The 14,320-nt window shown below is 49.4% G+C and overlaps 1 protein-coding gene across 1 annotated transcript in view; it reads left to right on the top strand.

The window, feature by feature from the left end:
* The window catches only part of LOC126282434 (lateral signaling target protein 2 homolog), a 349,280-nt gene that overhangs the window by 268,821 nt on the left and 66,139 nt on the right, over nucleotides 1-14,320 (top strand). Inside the window, exon 12 of the mRNA XM_049982092.1 lies at nucleotides 4,846-5,209. Within this exon, the coding sequence (XP_049838049.1) occupies nucleotides 4,846-5,209 (364 nt within the window). The remainder of the gene's footprint in view (nucleotides 1-4,845; nucleotides 5,210-14,320) is intronic.

The raw sequence follows: 14,320 nt of genomic DNA, 5'->3' as shown, positions 1-14,320 counted from the left end.
ACCATACGTCCGCCGAAGGACCGCATATCAGGCGATGCTCCTCTGTGTCTATAACATTGCACTGCGGACACAGTGGCTCGTCCGCCATATGAATTGTATGCAACCTGGAACGAGTCACGTATTTCCCATTTACCACCTGATACCACAGTGCGCGCGTTCCTGTATCAAGGTGTGGATGGTGCACTGTACGCCATACCACTGACCACGTAACTGTTGGTTGGCGGCGCTCTACGGCATTGTTCGGCCGTCGTCGAGTTAAGATGTGATATATATCACGTGCCGTTGCCGTCCTGGTAGTCGGTAGTTCCATATGTACGTAACTGTGTTCCACAAAAAAGGTTCGCATATGGGTAAGCGATGGTGAGATGTGAGCCACCGCTACCGGAGCCGAACGAGAAGGTGGAGCGAGTACGTCTATCAAGGTGCCCGTCAGACTTGTCTGGTGTCGTGTCCACATCTTTATCATTGTGGTTACATAAATAGCCACTGCTCGGTCGCGTACGTGGACTAGTCCAAGACCTCCACGACTACGAGGAAGGGTGAGGGTTTCGTATCCTACCTTAAAAAGCAGACCCGTGCTCACAAAATATCCTAGTGCCGCCAGGATTCGGCGGGCCAGCACCACCGGCATAGGAAGAACTTGTGCCAGGTGGGGGATGCGAGAGGCTAGATAAGTGTTGCCAAAGGTGACCCGTTGTATCATATCCAGTGCCCTTAACCTGTGACTTCGGACACTCGCACGAATTGTTTGCAGAAGATGTCTGTAACTTAGTGCCGCCGTGCGTCGAACGTCTGTAGTGAAGATAATTCCTAGGCATTTCATCTTGTTGATCCGCTGTAATGGTGCTACACTTCCTGTCGGGAGTCCTCTCCCGATGTTCATCGCTCCCGACTTTGCCATGTTCAGGCGACTTCCCGTAGCCATACAATACAAATTAATCCAATGCAAGGAGGCTCTTGCTTCGTCTCCTGACCGTGCTAAAAACACTAGATCATCTGCGTATGTTCGGCATATAAACTTGTTGTGCCTTATCGTCATTCCTTGGAGTCGATTCCGGAGCCCGCAGAGCAGGGGCTCGACAGCGATGGCATACAATATCGTTGACAGCGGGCACCCTTGTCTGACCGATCGTGAGATGGTGATGGGCCCCACCAAGCGTCCGTTGATGAGCACTTTGGATGCGGCTCCGTGGAGTAGTCTCATAACGACGGTGACAAAACTTTCCGGAAACTTCATTTTTGTCATAACGTCCGTGAGATAAGCATGACTCAGCCTGTCAAATGCGCGATCGAAGTCTATCGATACCAATACACCCCGGAGACGACATGTTGATGCCAGTGCGATAACATCGCGGTAGTCACTGAGTGCCGTTTGTATATTACTGTCTCCTCCTAGCTGGGTTTGGTCGAGTGAAATCACTTGACGTATTACGCGTTTAAAACGTGCTGCAAGTATCCTGGCGTAGATCTTGTAGTCGCAATTAAGAAGGGTCAGTGGCCGGTAGGCCTGTATCCCTGTGCCGCCAGATGGTTTGTGGATGGGGATGATCATTCCTTCCACGAAGGCGGGTGGAAGAGGCACGTTGGGAGACATCAATTCGCAGTACATGGCAGTCCATCGTGGAATCATGAGATCTTTAAATGTACGATAGAACTCTAACGGAAACCCGTCGGGCCCCGGCGACTTGTGCGACGCTCCCTTATCAATCGCTCCCATTACGTCGTCAACTGTGATTTCACCTGTTAACTCCAGGTTGGCCGGCTCGTCGAGACACGCGGAGAGCGTTCGACGGACCTCCTGAAAGGCTGGCTGATCGTGTTCCGCTTCTTCATAGAGATGACCGTAGTGTTCCACGAAAGCGTTGGCAATATCTTTTTGCGTTGTCATGCGGCGACCATCTGGCAGTACGACCGTCTGTATTAAGGTTCTGCGGCTACGTTGTTTTTCTCTGATAATGTGATACATCGACGGTGATTCTCCATGGACTCGTTCAAAGGCCCTTGCACGGATTGCGACTCCCTCCAGACGGCGGCGCGTTATGGAAATTATTTGGGCCTGTGCTCGTTTTATACCGGCTCGACGCTCCTGTGAAGGTGCTTGTACAGAAAGTTCGCGGAGCATCGTGAAATAAAATTCCGTCGTGTGTCGCCTCCACATCATCTGCTCTCTTCCGTATGCAATTAACGCTCGGCGCAATGCAGGCTTAACGCATTCCAGCCACCACTGCAACGTCGTCGGATATGTCGGGAGGCGTCGTTCACACACGTGCCAAGCATCTTCGACTATGCGTCTGCACTCAGGTTCCCTGAGGTGTGCTGTATTCAGTTTCCAAACACTGCGACTCCTCCAAACTTGTTGGCGACTCAGGGAGACCGTGCAAATATATGCTATGTGATCTGAAAAGGCGACAGGCCACAATTCCGCATCGAGGATCGCAGGTTCGAGACGACGTGTTACGTAAATGCGATCGAGCCGACTTGCAGAGTGACTCGTGACGTAGGTGTATCCACGTCTGTCGCCATGTATCTTCTCCCATGTATCAATGAGATTCATGTCCTGTATGAGTTGTCGCAGCTCCGGGCATGAAGTATAACGTGGGTGTTGATCCTTTGGTGCGAGCACGCAGTTGAAGTCGCCTCCAAATAAGACATTTTCATACCGACCTAAGAATAGTGTTGCAATCTCCTCTGCGTAAAATCGGGATCGGTCGCGCCGTCTGTCGGACCCCGACGGTGCGTAAATGTTAACGACCCGTACTCCCAGCACTGTGAGAGCCAGTCCCCGCGCTGACGGCAGGTACACCACGTCCTCGGCTACTATGCCACTACGTAGAAGTATCGCTGTTCCGCTGCCGCCGTCGGTAGTAGGTGTAATGTACGTATCGTACTCATAGAGGTCGGGGAAGCTCTCAACACATACTTCCTGCAGCAGAACGATGTCGACGTCTGACGCATGCAACATGTCTCGTAGTAACTGCAATTTTACAGGCGTTCTGATCGTATTAATATTAATAGAGGCTGTTCGATATGCCTGCCGCTGTTCCTCAGTGCGTAAAGCGCACATGAACGCTTATGTTAATTTGTGTGCTGCTGCCCGGTGACCTGCTGTCTGTGCGTCAATCTGCATCTTCTGCGCGGTTAACATCCGGTGGTCGCAGCACTCGCCATTGCGGGTGCGTCGTCAGTGTGTGGGTCAGCATCGGATTCGTCGGCCCAGTTACTGTGCTGGTGGTCCAGCTCCCGTCGCGTCTCTCCGGTCGGGCTGACCGAAGGCGGTGGCGTTGCTGCGGTGGGTGGAGGGTCTCCTTCCGTCGGCTTTCCGTCCGGTGTGTCTGTATTCAACTCCTGTCTAGCGTGATTGGCGTCGTACTGCTGTGTGGGGGGTAGAACCTCCCGTTGCGCCTCCGGATGCACTGTATCGACGTTACACCCAAGATCGTCTGACATGGACTGCAGTAAGCAGGTATCCGACGGCGCTAGCCGTCGTTTCTTGTGGCGCTTCGGCGACCGTTGTTTGCGCGTGTGCGCCTCCGTATCCGAGTGCGGAAGTGACTCCCGGTGCTCAGGGACGAAAGCAGCTGTCGGCACAACCGCAGGATCAATTTCCATATCTCCTACCGATCCTTTCCGCTCGGTTAAGGGCGTCGTCGGCGGCGGAGCGGCAGAAGTGTGCGTCGTTTCGTCACTGGAGGCGGTCTCTGCTGCAGTCGGTTGCCGTAAACTGTCAGGATTCTGTACCTGGTCATTCTTCGGGATGGGATCTGTTCGGAATGCGTCCGCATACGTTAGTGGCAGCGGCGTCAACGTGGACGTAGGTACAGGTTCGCCATTTGGAACTTGCACTATCCTCCGCTGCATACATTCGGAACGCACGTGGCCCTCTTTCCCGCATCCTGAGCATGTTTTGGGTTGTCCATCGTAGATGACTATAGCTCTGCATCCGCCGATGAACAAGTACGAGGGTACATGTTGTGTCAGTTCTATTCTGATTTGACGCACCCCATTGAGAACGGGGTAAGTCGTGAAGTTGGACCATTTTTCCTCAACGTGGCTGAGCACTCTTCCATACGGGCGTAAGGCGTCAATGACCAAGTCAGACGGAACCTCGAAGGGAAGTTCGAAAATGCGTATGTTTCGTAAGCCCAGTCCTGCATGATCAATAGTTACTTCTCCAACATGTCCATCAGAGTGACGAAATTTGAGTCCATGTTTAGTATCTCGGATGATTCTGTCACATACTGCATCGTTAATCAGCTTGACGTAAACGACACTGCTCACTATGGAGAGGTGGATTCCGATAAGTTCGTTGTAGTCAAGTTTAACTTCGTCTCGTAGGAACCTTTCTATTTCGTAGGCTTTCGGTCTCGCATATACGTTCGAAAAACTAATCTTGAGAGTCGACTTTCGGTATGCATGCGCCATTCTGTATCGAGTCGTCTAAACGCGCGAGTACTCCGAAGAGGTAAACAACTGCGCGAGCGCGAACTACTCCGGCAGGGACGTAAACAGACGTCCGTGCCGTAGCACTGCCGAAGGCAGACTGCTTGAACTACCCAAGCACGACTCACGCCCCGTCCTCACAACGGAATTAAGGCTGTGAGGACGGGGCGTGAAAATATGTTGTTCTGACAAGAATAACGAAGAACGTTGTACCTATTTTCAATGTCGGCCGGTACTGTACCCTTTCAAGGTGCCAGGGTGATTAATAGACCGAGCTGCAGACAAGTATGTGGAAGCGGGAGTTGTCGCGATAGAAGTGGACCGTTAACTATCTTTTGAAGTTCGAAAGCAGGTTAATTTGTAAGCTTTAGTTTGTGCAGAGTGGTGAGAGCAGTTACTTTGCAGGCGGCCGGCGACTTCTCGGAGCTACCGTTCGACATGCCGAAGTTGCGGCGGCGGCAGCGCCAGCTGCAGCTGCAACAGCAGCAGCTGCTGGGCGACCCCAGGGCTCCCGGGACGGCGACTTCCGTGGCGCCGGCCGCGACGGCGGGGGAGGCCGGCGGTGACGTCATAGGCGGCGGGGGCGGCGGTGCGGCGCGCAGCAGCGACGCCTCCTCCGTGGACCTCGCTGACCTGCCCTTCGACATGCCCAAGCTGCGGCGGCGCATGCGCAACTCGCTCGGCGCCGGGCTGGCGCTCTCGTCGGCGGACGCGGGCAGCACCGAGTCCAGCGCCTCTTCGAGCCAGGGCGGCCGAAGGGACAGCCAAGGTCAGTGCGCTTCCTACTGCCCGCTTGCTAGCGACACCCTTAACAACCGATGTATACCGGGCCACAATGGCTCCCATACACGGATGTTTCCTAAAGCCGTCGGCACACGGGCCGTGCATCCGAACATTGAGCGAGTTTCTGACGTCATAGCGTGGAATAACACGCTCGGGAGTCTCTCCGAACGTGCAGAGCAATATCTCGCATGTCAGATATTCTGAAAGTGCGTCTGAGCGTTGACCAGTGAGAGGGCACAACGCTATCTATGTCACAAGGACGCCGTCTCCCTTCAGCACAGAGTTGGTTGGTTGGTTGTTTGGGGAAGGAGACCAGACAGCGTGGTCATCGGTCTCATCGGTGTACGCAAGGATGGGGAAGGAAGTCGGCCGTGCCCTTTCAGAGGAACCATCCCGGCATTTGCCTGCAGTGATTTAGGGAAATCACGGAAAACCTAAATAAGGATAGCCGGACGCGGGATTGAACCGTCGTCCTCCCGAATGCAGCACAGAGTTGTGAGGTGCCATATTGACATTCATTTCAAGCCTATACGTATATATGCCGTTTCTGAGCACCAGCAAATTGAGGATCACTGAAAAACCCGTTGTTAATTGTGTAATTCGTTCCAATAAAATAATGATAAACATCGTATTCGTGGCAAAAGAATTATTGTAACTTGCGTATTATGAGAATAGGCTATTTGAAGGCAGCGACACACTGTAGATGCACCCAGAACGTATTGCTCTTGGTACAATTTGTTATAATTAAATTTCAGTTAGTAACATACCTACGATTAAGGTTTTCAGAAAGGAGTAATACAATATGATTAGATGGAAAGGGTATGATGTTGGTTTAGCGCCGGCACGGTAGCTCAGCGTGTTGCCGGCACGGTAACTCAACGTGTTCGGTCAGAGGGCTGTGTGCTCTCTGTAATTAAAAAAAAAAAACTGAGTCAAGGAACCCACGAGCAATTTCATCGGATGTCTTGCGACGTCCGCCCCGACCAAACGCAACAAACTATATCGAACAAAATGAGTAAAAAAAGAAAAAAACGTGTTATTTCAGAGGGTTTTGCTACCTTCTGTACTAAAAAAAACTGAATGAACGGATCAACGAACAACCAGAACGAGTGTCATCGGACGTCCTCAACGAACAATATAGAACAAAATGAGATTTAAAAAAAAAAGCGTAATAATTAGCGTCACTGTCCTGTATTGAGTTTCTTAGTTGGGGGCGGTGGTTCGCCCCTTGGCACTACCGAATTATTTTTTCCTAACATTCGCGTTTTTATTAATTTCTGATACTATGTTATGAGATTAATATAAATATATACTATAATATTTTATATAATGTAAATATAAGTTCACCTTTTTTTGGGGTGACTTTGTTTGATTGGTATAATCTACAGAATAGCTTGCACTGCACTACTTCTATAAAGATATTTTGCTCCTTTTTCTTTTACGCTTGATAATTCACATGTTGCAAAGATTCTGCTACTGGGTAGGAACAGTGATCAAGTAAGACTGATCTTGGGGTTTTACTAAAATGTGGAAATGATGAAATAATGTTTATCTTATGCGGAGAAGTATTCCAAATTTGTAATGTACTGTTTGGAATGGAACTTTTATAAGCTTGTGCCCTTACTGACTGGACATGGTACTTTCCTTTTCGTGGACGATGGAGTAAATGTTCGTTTTAATAGAGGTAACATGCGAATTTTAGGCGAGCCCGTTGAGTAAACGGTGTGATTTACGAACTAGATGCATCCTTCAACTGCCGGCCGGAGTGGCCAAGCGGTTGTAGGCGCTACAGTGTGGAACCGCGCGACCGCTACGGTCGCAGGTTCGAATCCTGCCTCGGGCATGGATGTGTGTCATGTCCTTAGGTTAGTTAGGTTTAAGTAGTTCTAAGTTCTCGGGGACTGATGACCTCAGAAGTTAAGTCCCATAGTGCTCAGAGCCATTTGAACCATCCTTCAACTGCCGCTGGAGTGCGTTGCGTTCACGTATACCACGTTGGGGCCCACGTACCGCATGCACAAGTCGCATCGTTCCTGAGCGTTCAGCAGCACGTTGAACTTGGCACGCTCAAAGTTAACGTTCGACAGCACGGTCCGTGTGCCGACGGCTTAAGGGATAATAAATACACTGCAGGAGAAAAAAAAGCAGCACTATCGAGGACATCGTTCAGTGGTATCAGAGCATACCACAGTGAGGTGACAAAAATCCTGGAATACCTTCTAATTTCGAGTCGGACCTTCCTTGTCCCGCATTGTGCAGCAACCCGACGTGGCCTGGACTCAACAAGTCTTTGGAAATCCTCTGCAGAAATACTGAGCATTGCTGCCTCTGTCGCCTTCCACAATTGCGAAAGTGTTGCTATTGCAGGATTTTGCGAATGAGCTGATCCCTCGATTACGCTCCATCGACATCGCTGCAGCGCCTCACCTGGGCTCGTGACCACATCGTTTGAACTCCAGATGACTGGAAAACCGTGGCCCGGTTAGATGAGTCCCGATTTCATTTGGTAAGATCTGATGGTATAGTTTAAGTATGGCGCAGACCCCAAGAAGCCATGAACCCAACGTGTCAACAAGACTATGCAAGCTGGTCGTGGCTCCATAATGGTGTTGGCTGTGTTTGCATCGAATGGACTGTGTCCTCTGGTCCAAATGAACCAAACATTGATTGGGAATGGTTAAGTTCGGCTAATTGAAGATCATTTACAGCGATTCAACGATGGAATTTTTATGGATGACAATGCACCTTGTAGCACCTCGGTTCAGTTTACAGTGATAAAAGCTATAGAAAGAATAATTTAAAATTAAGAATGGAATTTTTAGAGGGGAAAATAGTGTAAAATCAGAGTTCGGTAATTGCAGATCAAAATTATAGTATATCAGCAAGTACTTTATCGTCTAAGTACAGCAAAGCCACGGAAGCTCCGTCATGGAGAAGGCACTGACGTTAAACTCTTGTGATGAAAAACCTATAAAAAGGCCTGATCGTCATTATTGCCGCCTTTTTTCCTTGATTGTTTCGTTAAAGGACAGAGAATCCGTGTCAGTCAGCGAGACAATAATTAGACTGGATTTTATCGTGTTAAGATTCACGATAAACTGTTAGAATATTACGAAGATTAAAAGTGATGTAGTGTACGATCTCTGGCAGTTGGTAGCAACGGAGTATTAAGGGGATTTTAGGACTTTAGTGCTAGATTGGAACTTTACGGACATTTAGACGACAGAAACTCAAATTATCTGCTGATACGAGTGAATTCAGAGGCACCGGTATTCAGATATTAACGTGTGGACTTTTGAAAGTGTCGTGTGCCGTTAGTTGCGAATCTGGACGTAGAGCGCGTGCATATCGGCATTTGCGGACTATTTGGATTCCTCCAGTCTAGGAACCTTTTAAATAGACCATCATCCATCACCATCTTAATCCTTGAATATAGAGTGAAAGTGAAATACAAGAGTGTTGTACTTATTTCAAGTACCTAGTACCAATCAGTGAAGGTTTTACGGAACCAAAGCTATTCAGCACTAAGTGAGCACCATCGATCGGAAAGCGTAGGCATTAACTAACACGCAAACTGAAGTGAACGTTTACGTGTTTTACGGATTGCTTAATATGAACTTTTGTGACTCTTTGATGTCCCCACTCCCTCCAAAAGGTGGCGCGGGCTGTCTCAATCATAAAAGGGGAGAGTTTTAGCCGGGAAAATTACTAAATAAAAGCGATATTTACCAGACTCGCAATAATAGCAAAACAGAAGGTCTGCACTTCATCGGAGAGTCGTCGCTGTCACGTCGGGAAGCAAAGCCGGAAAACCTACCGACGATACGTATCTACGAGCAGACGTCGACGTGGAGTACCTAAAAAGGGAACCACAAGAGAGTTGGGGATGCTTCAATCTTCTCATTGGGCCACGATTGTTCGCGCAATTTCGGTTGAAAAAATGTGGAATTTGTTGTACGACATGTTGGAATATTCCCGCTTTAGCCCCCACACTTTCATGAAGTTCCGTCTGGTGGTGGCCTTCAAAATGGCGTCTATGACGGAAATGTGTTCCAAGAATAGCGCTCTCATTGAATCTCTTTTGGTGAAAAACCAGAGTATCGCAGATATTCATAGGCGCTTGCAGAATGTTACGCAGATCTGGTAGTGAACAGAAGCACGGTGAGTCATCGGGAAGGCGTCTGTCATCATAGCAACAACGTCGCGTAAACCTTCCGGTCTCCCGCGTCCCCGCCGTCAGCACACAGCTGTGACTCCTGCAGTGTTGGAAGGTGTGAACACTCTCATTCGAGGAGATCGATGGAGCACACGAAACACCTCGTCGCGCTACTGGACGTGTCTGTTGGTAGTGCTGGCACTCTCGTCCATATAACCTCATTGCACTATTCTTCCTCATCCACCCTACAGCCCGGATCTCGCACCTTCAGACTTCCATCCGTTTGGCCCAATGAAGCACGCACTCCGCGGGAAGCAGTACGTGGATGATGAGATTATTGATGCAGCAAGACGTTGGCTCCGATGCCGACAAGTAGAGTAGTACCATTAAAACATACAGGCCCTCCCAGTGAAGTAGCGTTGGACTGTCACATTGAACGGAGATTATGTTGAGAAATAGGGTTTTGTAGCCAAAAGAATGGGTAATAATATGGTCTATTGGAATCCTGAATAAACCCAACCTGCTTTCAAAAAAAAAGTGTTGCATTACTTATTGAACGCCCCTCTTACAAACACCGCTTGGAAACTGGTCGAGATATAAAGTACTTGCATCCACTGTTAACAGCAGTTGCTCTCGGGTTTGAAACCGATTGCCATCGAAAAGGTGTGACACCCATGTCCGACCCGTGCTGGTTAGGATCGTTTTACAATCACTGTTCTTACACTGTGTAACATTCCCTCGTTTGCTTTCTAGACTCGTTCGACAGCGTTGATACAGCAGCTGCTGCACTGACACCGTGGTCATGGGCACGTCCAAACAGAACAGCTTCTTGCTGGCATTCTGTCACGTCCCCAAGTCGACATATCGTCCTGCGCAGATTCCATGTAATCTGCTGGCACATGCACATCACTTCACTGTGAGGAGTTACGTCAAAGTGCAGGGTCTCATGGCCTCCTAGTACCAGTTTCACGCCATCTACACTCCTGGAAATGGAAAAAAGAACACATTGACACCGGTGTGTCAGACCCACCATACTTGCTCCGGACACTGCGAGAGGGCTGTACGAGCAATGATCACACGCACGGCACAGCGGACACACCAGGAACCGCGGTGTTGGCCGTCGAATGGCGCTAGCTGCGCAGCATTTGTGCACCGCCGCCGTCAGTGTCAGCCAGTTTGCCGTGGCATACGGAGCTCCATCGCAGTCTTTAACACTGGTAGCATGCCGCGACAGCGTGGACGTGAACCGTATGTGCAGTTGACGGACTTTGAGCGAGGGCGTATAGTGGGCATGCGGGAGGCCGGGTGGACGTACCGCCGAATTGCTCAACACGTGGGGCGTGACGTCTCCACAGTACATCGATGTTGTCGCCAGTGGTCGGCGGAAGGTGCACGTGCTCGTCGACCTGGGACCGGACCGCAGCGACGCACGGATGCACGCCAAGACCGTAGGATCCTACGCAGTGCCGTAGGGAACCGCACCGCCACTTCCCAGCAAATTAGGGACACTGTTGCTCCTGGGGTATCGGCGAGGACCATTCGCAACCGTCTCCATGAAGCTGGGCTACGGTCCCGCACACCGTTAGGCCGTCTTCCGCTCACGCCCCAACATCGTGCAGCCCGCCTCCAGTGGTGTCGCGACAGGCGTGAATGGAGGGACGAATGGAGACGTGTCGTCTTCAGCGATGAGAGTCGCTTCTGCCTTGGTGCCAATGATGGTCGTATGCGTGTTTGGCGCCGTGCAGGTGAGCGCCACAATCGGGACTGCATACGACCGAGGCACACAGGCCCAACACCCGGAATCATGGTGTGGGGAGCGATCTCCTACACTGGCCGTACACCTCTGGTGATCGTCGAGGGGACACTGAATAGTGCACGGTACATCCAAACCGTCATCGAACCCATCGTTCTACCATTCCTAGACCGGCAAGGGAACTTGCTGTTCCAACAGGACAATGCACGTCCGCATGTATCCCGTGCCACCCAACGTGCTCTAGAAGGTGTAAGTCAACTACCCTGGCCAGCAAGATCTCCGGATCTGTCCCCCATTGAGCATGTTTGGGACTGGATGAAGCGTCGTCTCACGCGGTCTGCACGTCCAGCACGAATGCTGGTCCAACTGAGGCGCCAGGTGGAAATGGCATGGCAAGCCGTTCCACAGGACTACATCCAGCATCTCTACGATCGTCTCCATGGGAGAATAGCAGACTGCATTGCTGCGAAAGGTGGATATACACTGTACTAGTGCCGACATGGTGCATGCTCTGTTGCCTGTGTCTATGTGCCTGTGATTCTGTCAGTGTGATCATGTGATAGAAGGAAAAGCGAACAAAGAGTGTTAACATCCCGTCGCAGACATGGTAATTTGGAGAACGGTACAAAGTCAGCCATGCTCTTTTGAAGGATCAATGTTGTCATTCGTCTTAAGCGTTTTACGGAACTGGCAGGAAGCATAAATCACCATGGCTGGACGCGGTTTTGAGCTGCTGTCCCGCTGAGTAAGGGCACATTGTTTTGCCACTGTCTTCACCGGTACGCGATTTTATGGTCGGAATATATTTGGCCAGTTTAATTGCTAGTCACTCTCCCGTGACAACGCATGTCTTCCAGCAACTGTTGGAAACAATCCTGCAAAACGTCGTGGCAGAAAGCAGAGCTTTTCAGTGAAGTGCTGTTAGGTAGAGGAGGAAATAAAGTATCATTGATACAGTTGAACTGCAGCAGAGAACTATACGTTTTTTCACGATTTATTAGAAGATCTGGGGATATTAGAAATAATTCGTAATTCACTGCAGAGACGAGGAAGTAATATTGCAGCTAGATTCTAGTACCATACGGGGAACACCTCCTTAAGGAGGTACGAATGTACAGTAAATTTTAGTGCTGAATTTGTAATGTATTTCTTTTTAAGAGAAGCCATGCATCAATTAGATGGGGACTTAAATTGAAAATATCATATTTCAAATACGTTCGTACCAACTAGGATAAAATTTCATACTAAAGTCAATGGCGACTGGTAGTGGAACATTCGCGATTATCTGGCAAAGAGCTCCTTTACGGCTCCACGACAGGTGGAACGTTTTTGCTTCTGGTACCTACATTATCTTATCAAAATCTCCAGACAATTATTAGTGGACATTAACATGGAGGGGGGGGGGGCGGCGGTCCACTCTGCGCTTTTATAACGGCTTGAATTCTACTGGCGACACTTTCAGGATGTGTCTGAATGTATATGGAGGAATGGCAGCCCATACTTTCTCAAGAGACGAAACAATCGAAGCGAACGTTCCGACTCCTCGAAAATGTGTTTCATTGGATACAGGTCAGGACTGTGAGCAAACCAGTCCATTTCAGCAATGTTACGGTCCAGAAGCCATTGCTCACAGATACTTCTTTATAACATGATACATTGTCATGGTGATAGAATCAGTCACCTTATCCGAACTGCCTTCTCCGAACTGTTTTTCTACTCTACACACTATACCATGCTGTAAAATTTGTTCATATGCATCCGCTTTTAGCATTTCTTTAAGCACAGTAAGGGAACCACACCCGAACCACAAATAACCACCTCATTCCGTAACGTCACCTCCTCCGTACGTTCTAGGCGCTACAGTCTGGAACCGCGCGACCGCTACGGTCGCAGGTTCGAATCCTGCCTCGGGCATGGACGTGTGTGATGTCCTTAGGTTAGTTAGGTTTAAGTAGTTCTAAGTTCTAGGGGACTGATAACCTCAGCAGTTAAGTCCCATAGTGCTCAGAGCCAATCCTCCGTACGTCAGTGCTTGCACTAAACGAGATAACGTTCTCCAGGCTTTTCCCAAACCTGTCCTCTTACAACGGGTCCTCATAGGATATTACGTGATTCATCACTCTAAGTCAGCCGCGCAGGATTAGCCGAGCGGTCTAAGGCGTTGCAGCAATGGACTGTGCGGCTGGTCCCGGCGGAGGCTCGACTTCTCCCTCGGGCATCGATGTGTGTGTTTGTCCTTCGGATAATTTAGGTTAAGTAGTGTGTAAGCTTAGGGACTGATGACCGTAGCAGTTAAGTCCCATAAGATTGCTCACACATTTGAACATTTTCACTCTAAGTAACTCGCTTCCAGTCATCCACTGTCCAGCGGCGTTACATTTTACACCAACTCAATCGTCGTTTAGCATTGACTACGGAAATATGTGACTATGACGAGATGCCCGACCGTTGTATTCCATTGTTTTTAACTTTCTACACATCATCACTGTGCTTGTTATACGGCCGGTGGCACCTTCGAACTCAAGAGTGATTCCTTCCGCTGATTTCATGCAGTTTTTTTTCAACCACCCTCTGTAGTGCCCGACAGTCCCTGTTCGCCATTATATGGCGTCAGCCTGATATTGATTTAGCTCTGGTTGTTCCCTCGCGTTTCCACTTCACAATCACATCACCAACAATCAACTTGGGCCGCTTTATAAGGGTTGAAATGTCCCTGGTAGATCTGTTACTCAAGTGACATCCATTGACTAGTCCATGTTTGACGCATCTGAAATCTCCTGACCGACTCATTCTGCTTCTGTAATGGCAACATAATTTTCCCCTCCTCCTTCTACAACAGAGCGAGGTGGCGCAGTGGTTAGCACACTAGACTCACATTCGCTAGCACGTCGGTTCAAACCCACGTCCGGCCATCCAGATTTAGATTTTCCGTAATTTCCGTAAATCGCTTCAGGGAAATGCCGAGATGGTTCTTTTGAAAGAACACAGCTGATTAGCTTCCCCTGTCTTCCGTAATCCGAGCGTGTGCTCCGTCTCTAATGACCTCACTGGGCGGGACGTAAACACTAATCTCTTTCTAAAAATGGTTCAAATGGCTCTGAGCACTATGGGACTTAATATCTGAGATCATCAGTCCCCTAGAACTAATTAAACCTAACTAACCTAAGGACATGACACACATACATGCC

Source organism: Schistocerca gregaria, chromosome 7, assembly GCF_023897955.1.
Source record: "Schistocerca gregaria isolate iqSchGreg1 chromosome 7, iqSchGreg1.2, whole genome shotgun sequence".
Classification (NCBI taxonomy): domain Eukaryota; kingdom Metazoa; phylum Arthropoda; class Insecta; order Orthoptera; family Acrididae; genus Schistocerca; species Schistocerca gregaria.
The sequence above is the reverse complement of the archived record's forward strand: the minus strand, read 5'-3'. Positions and strand labels throughout refer to the sequence as shown.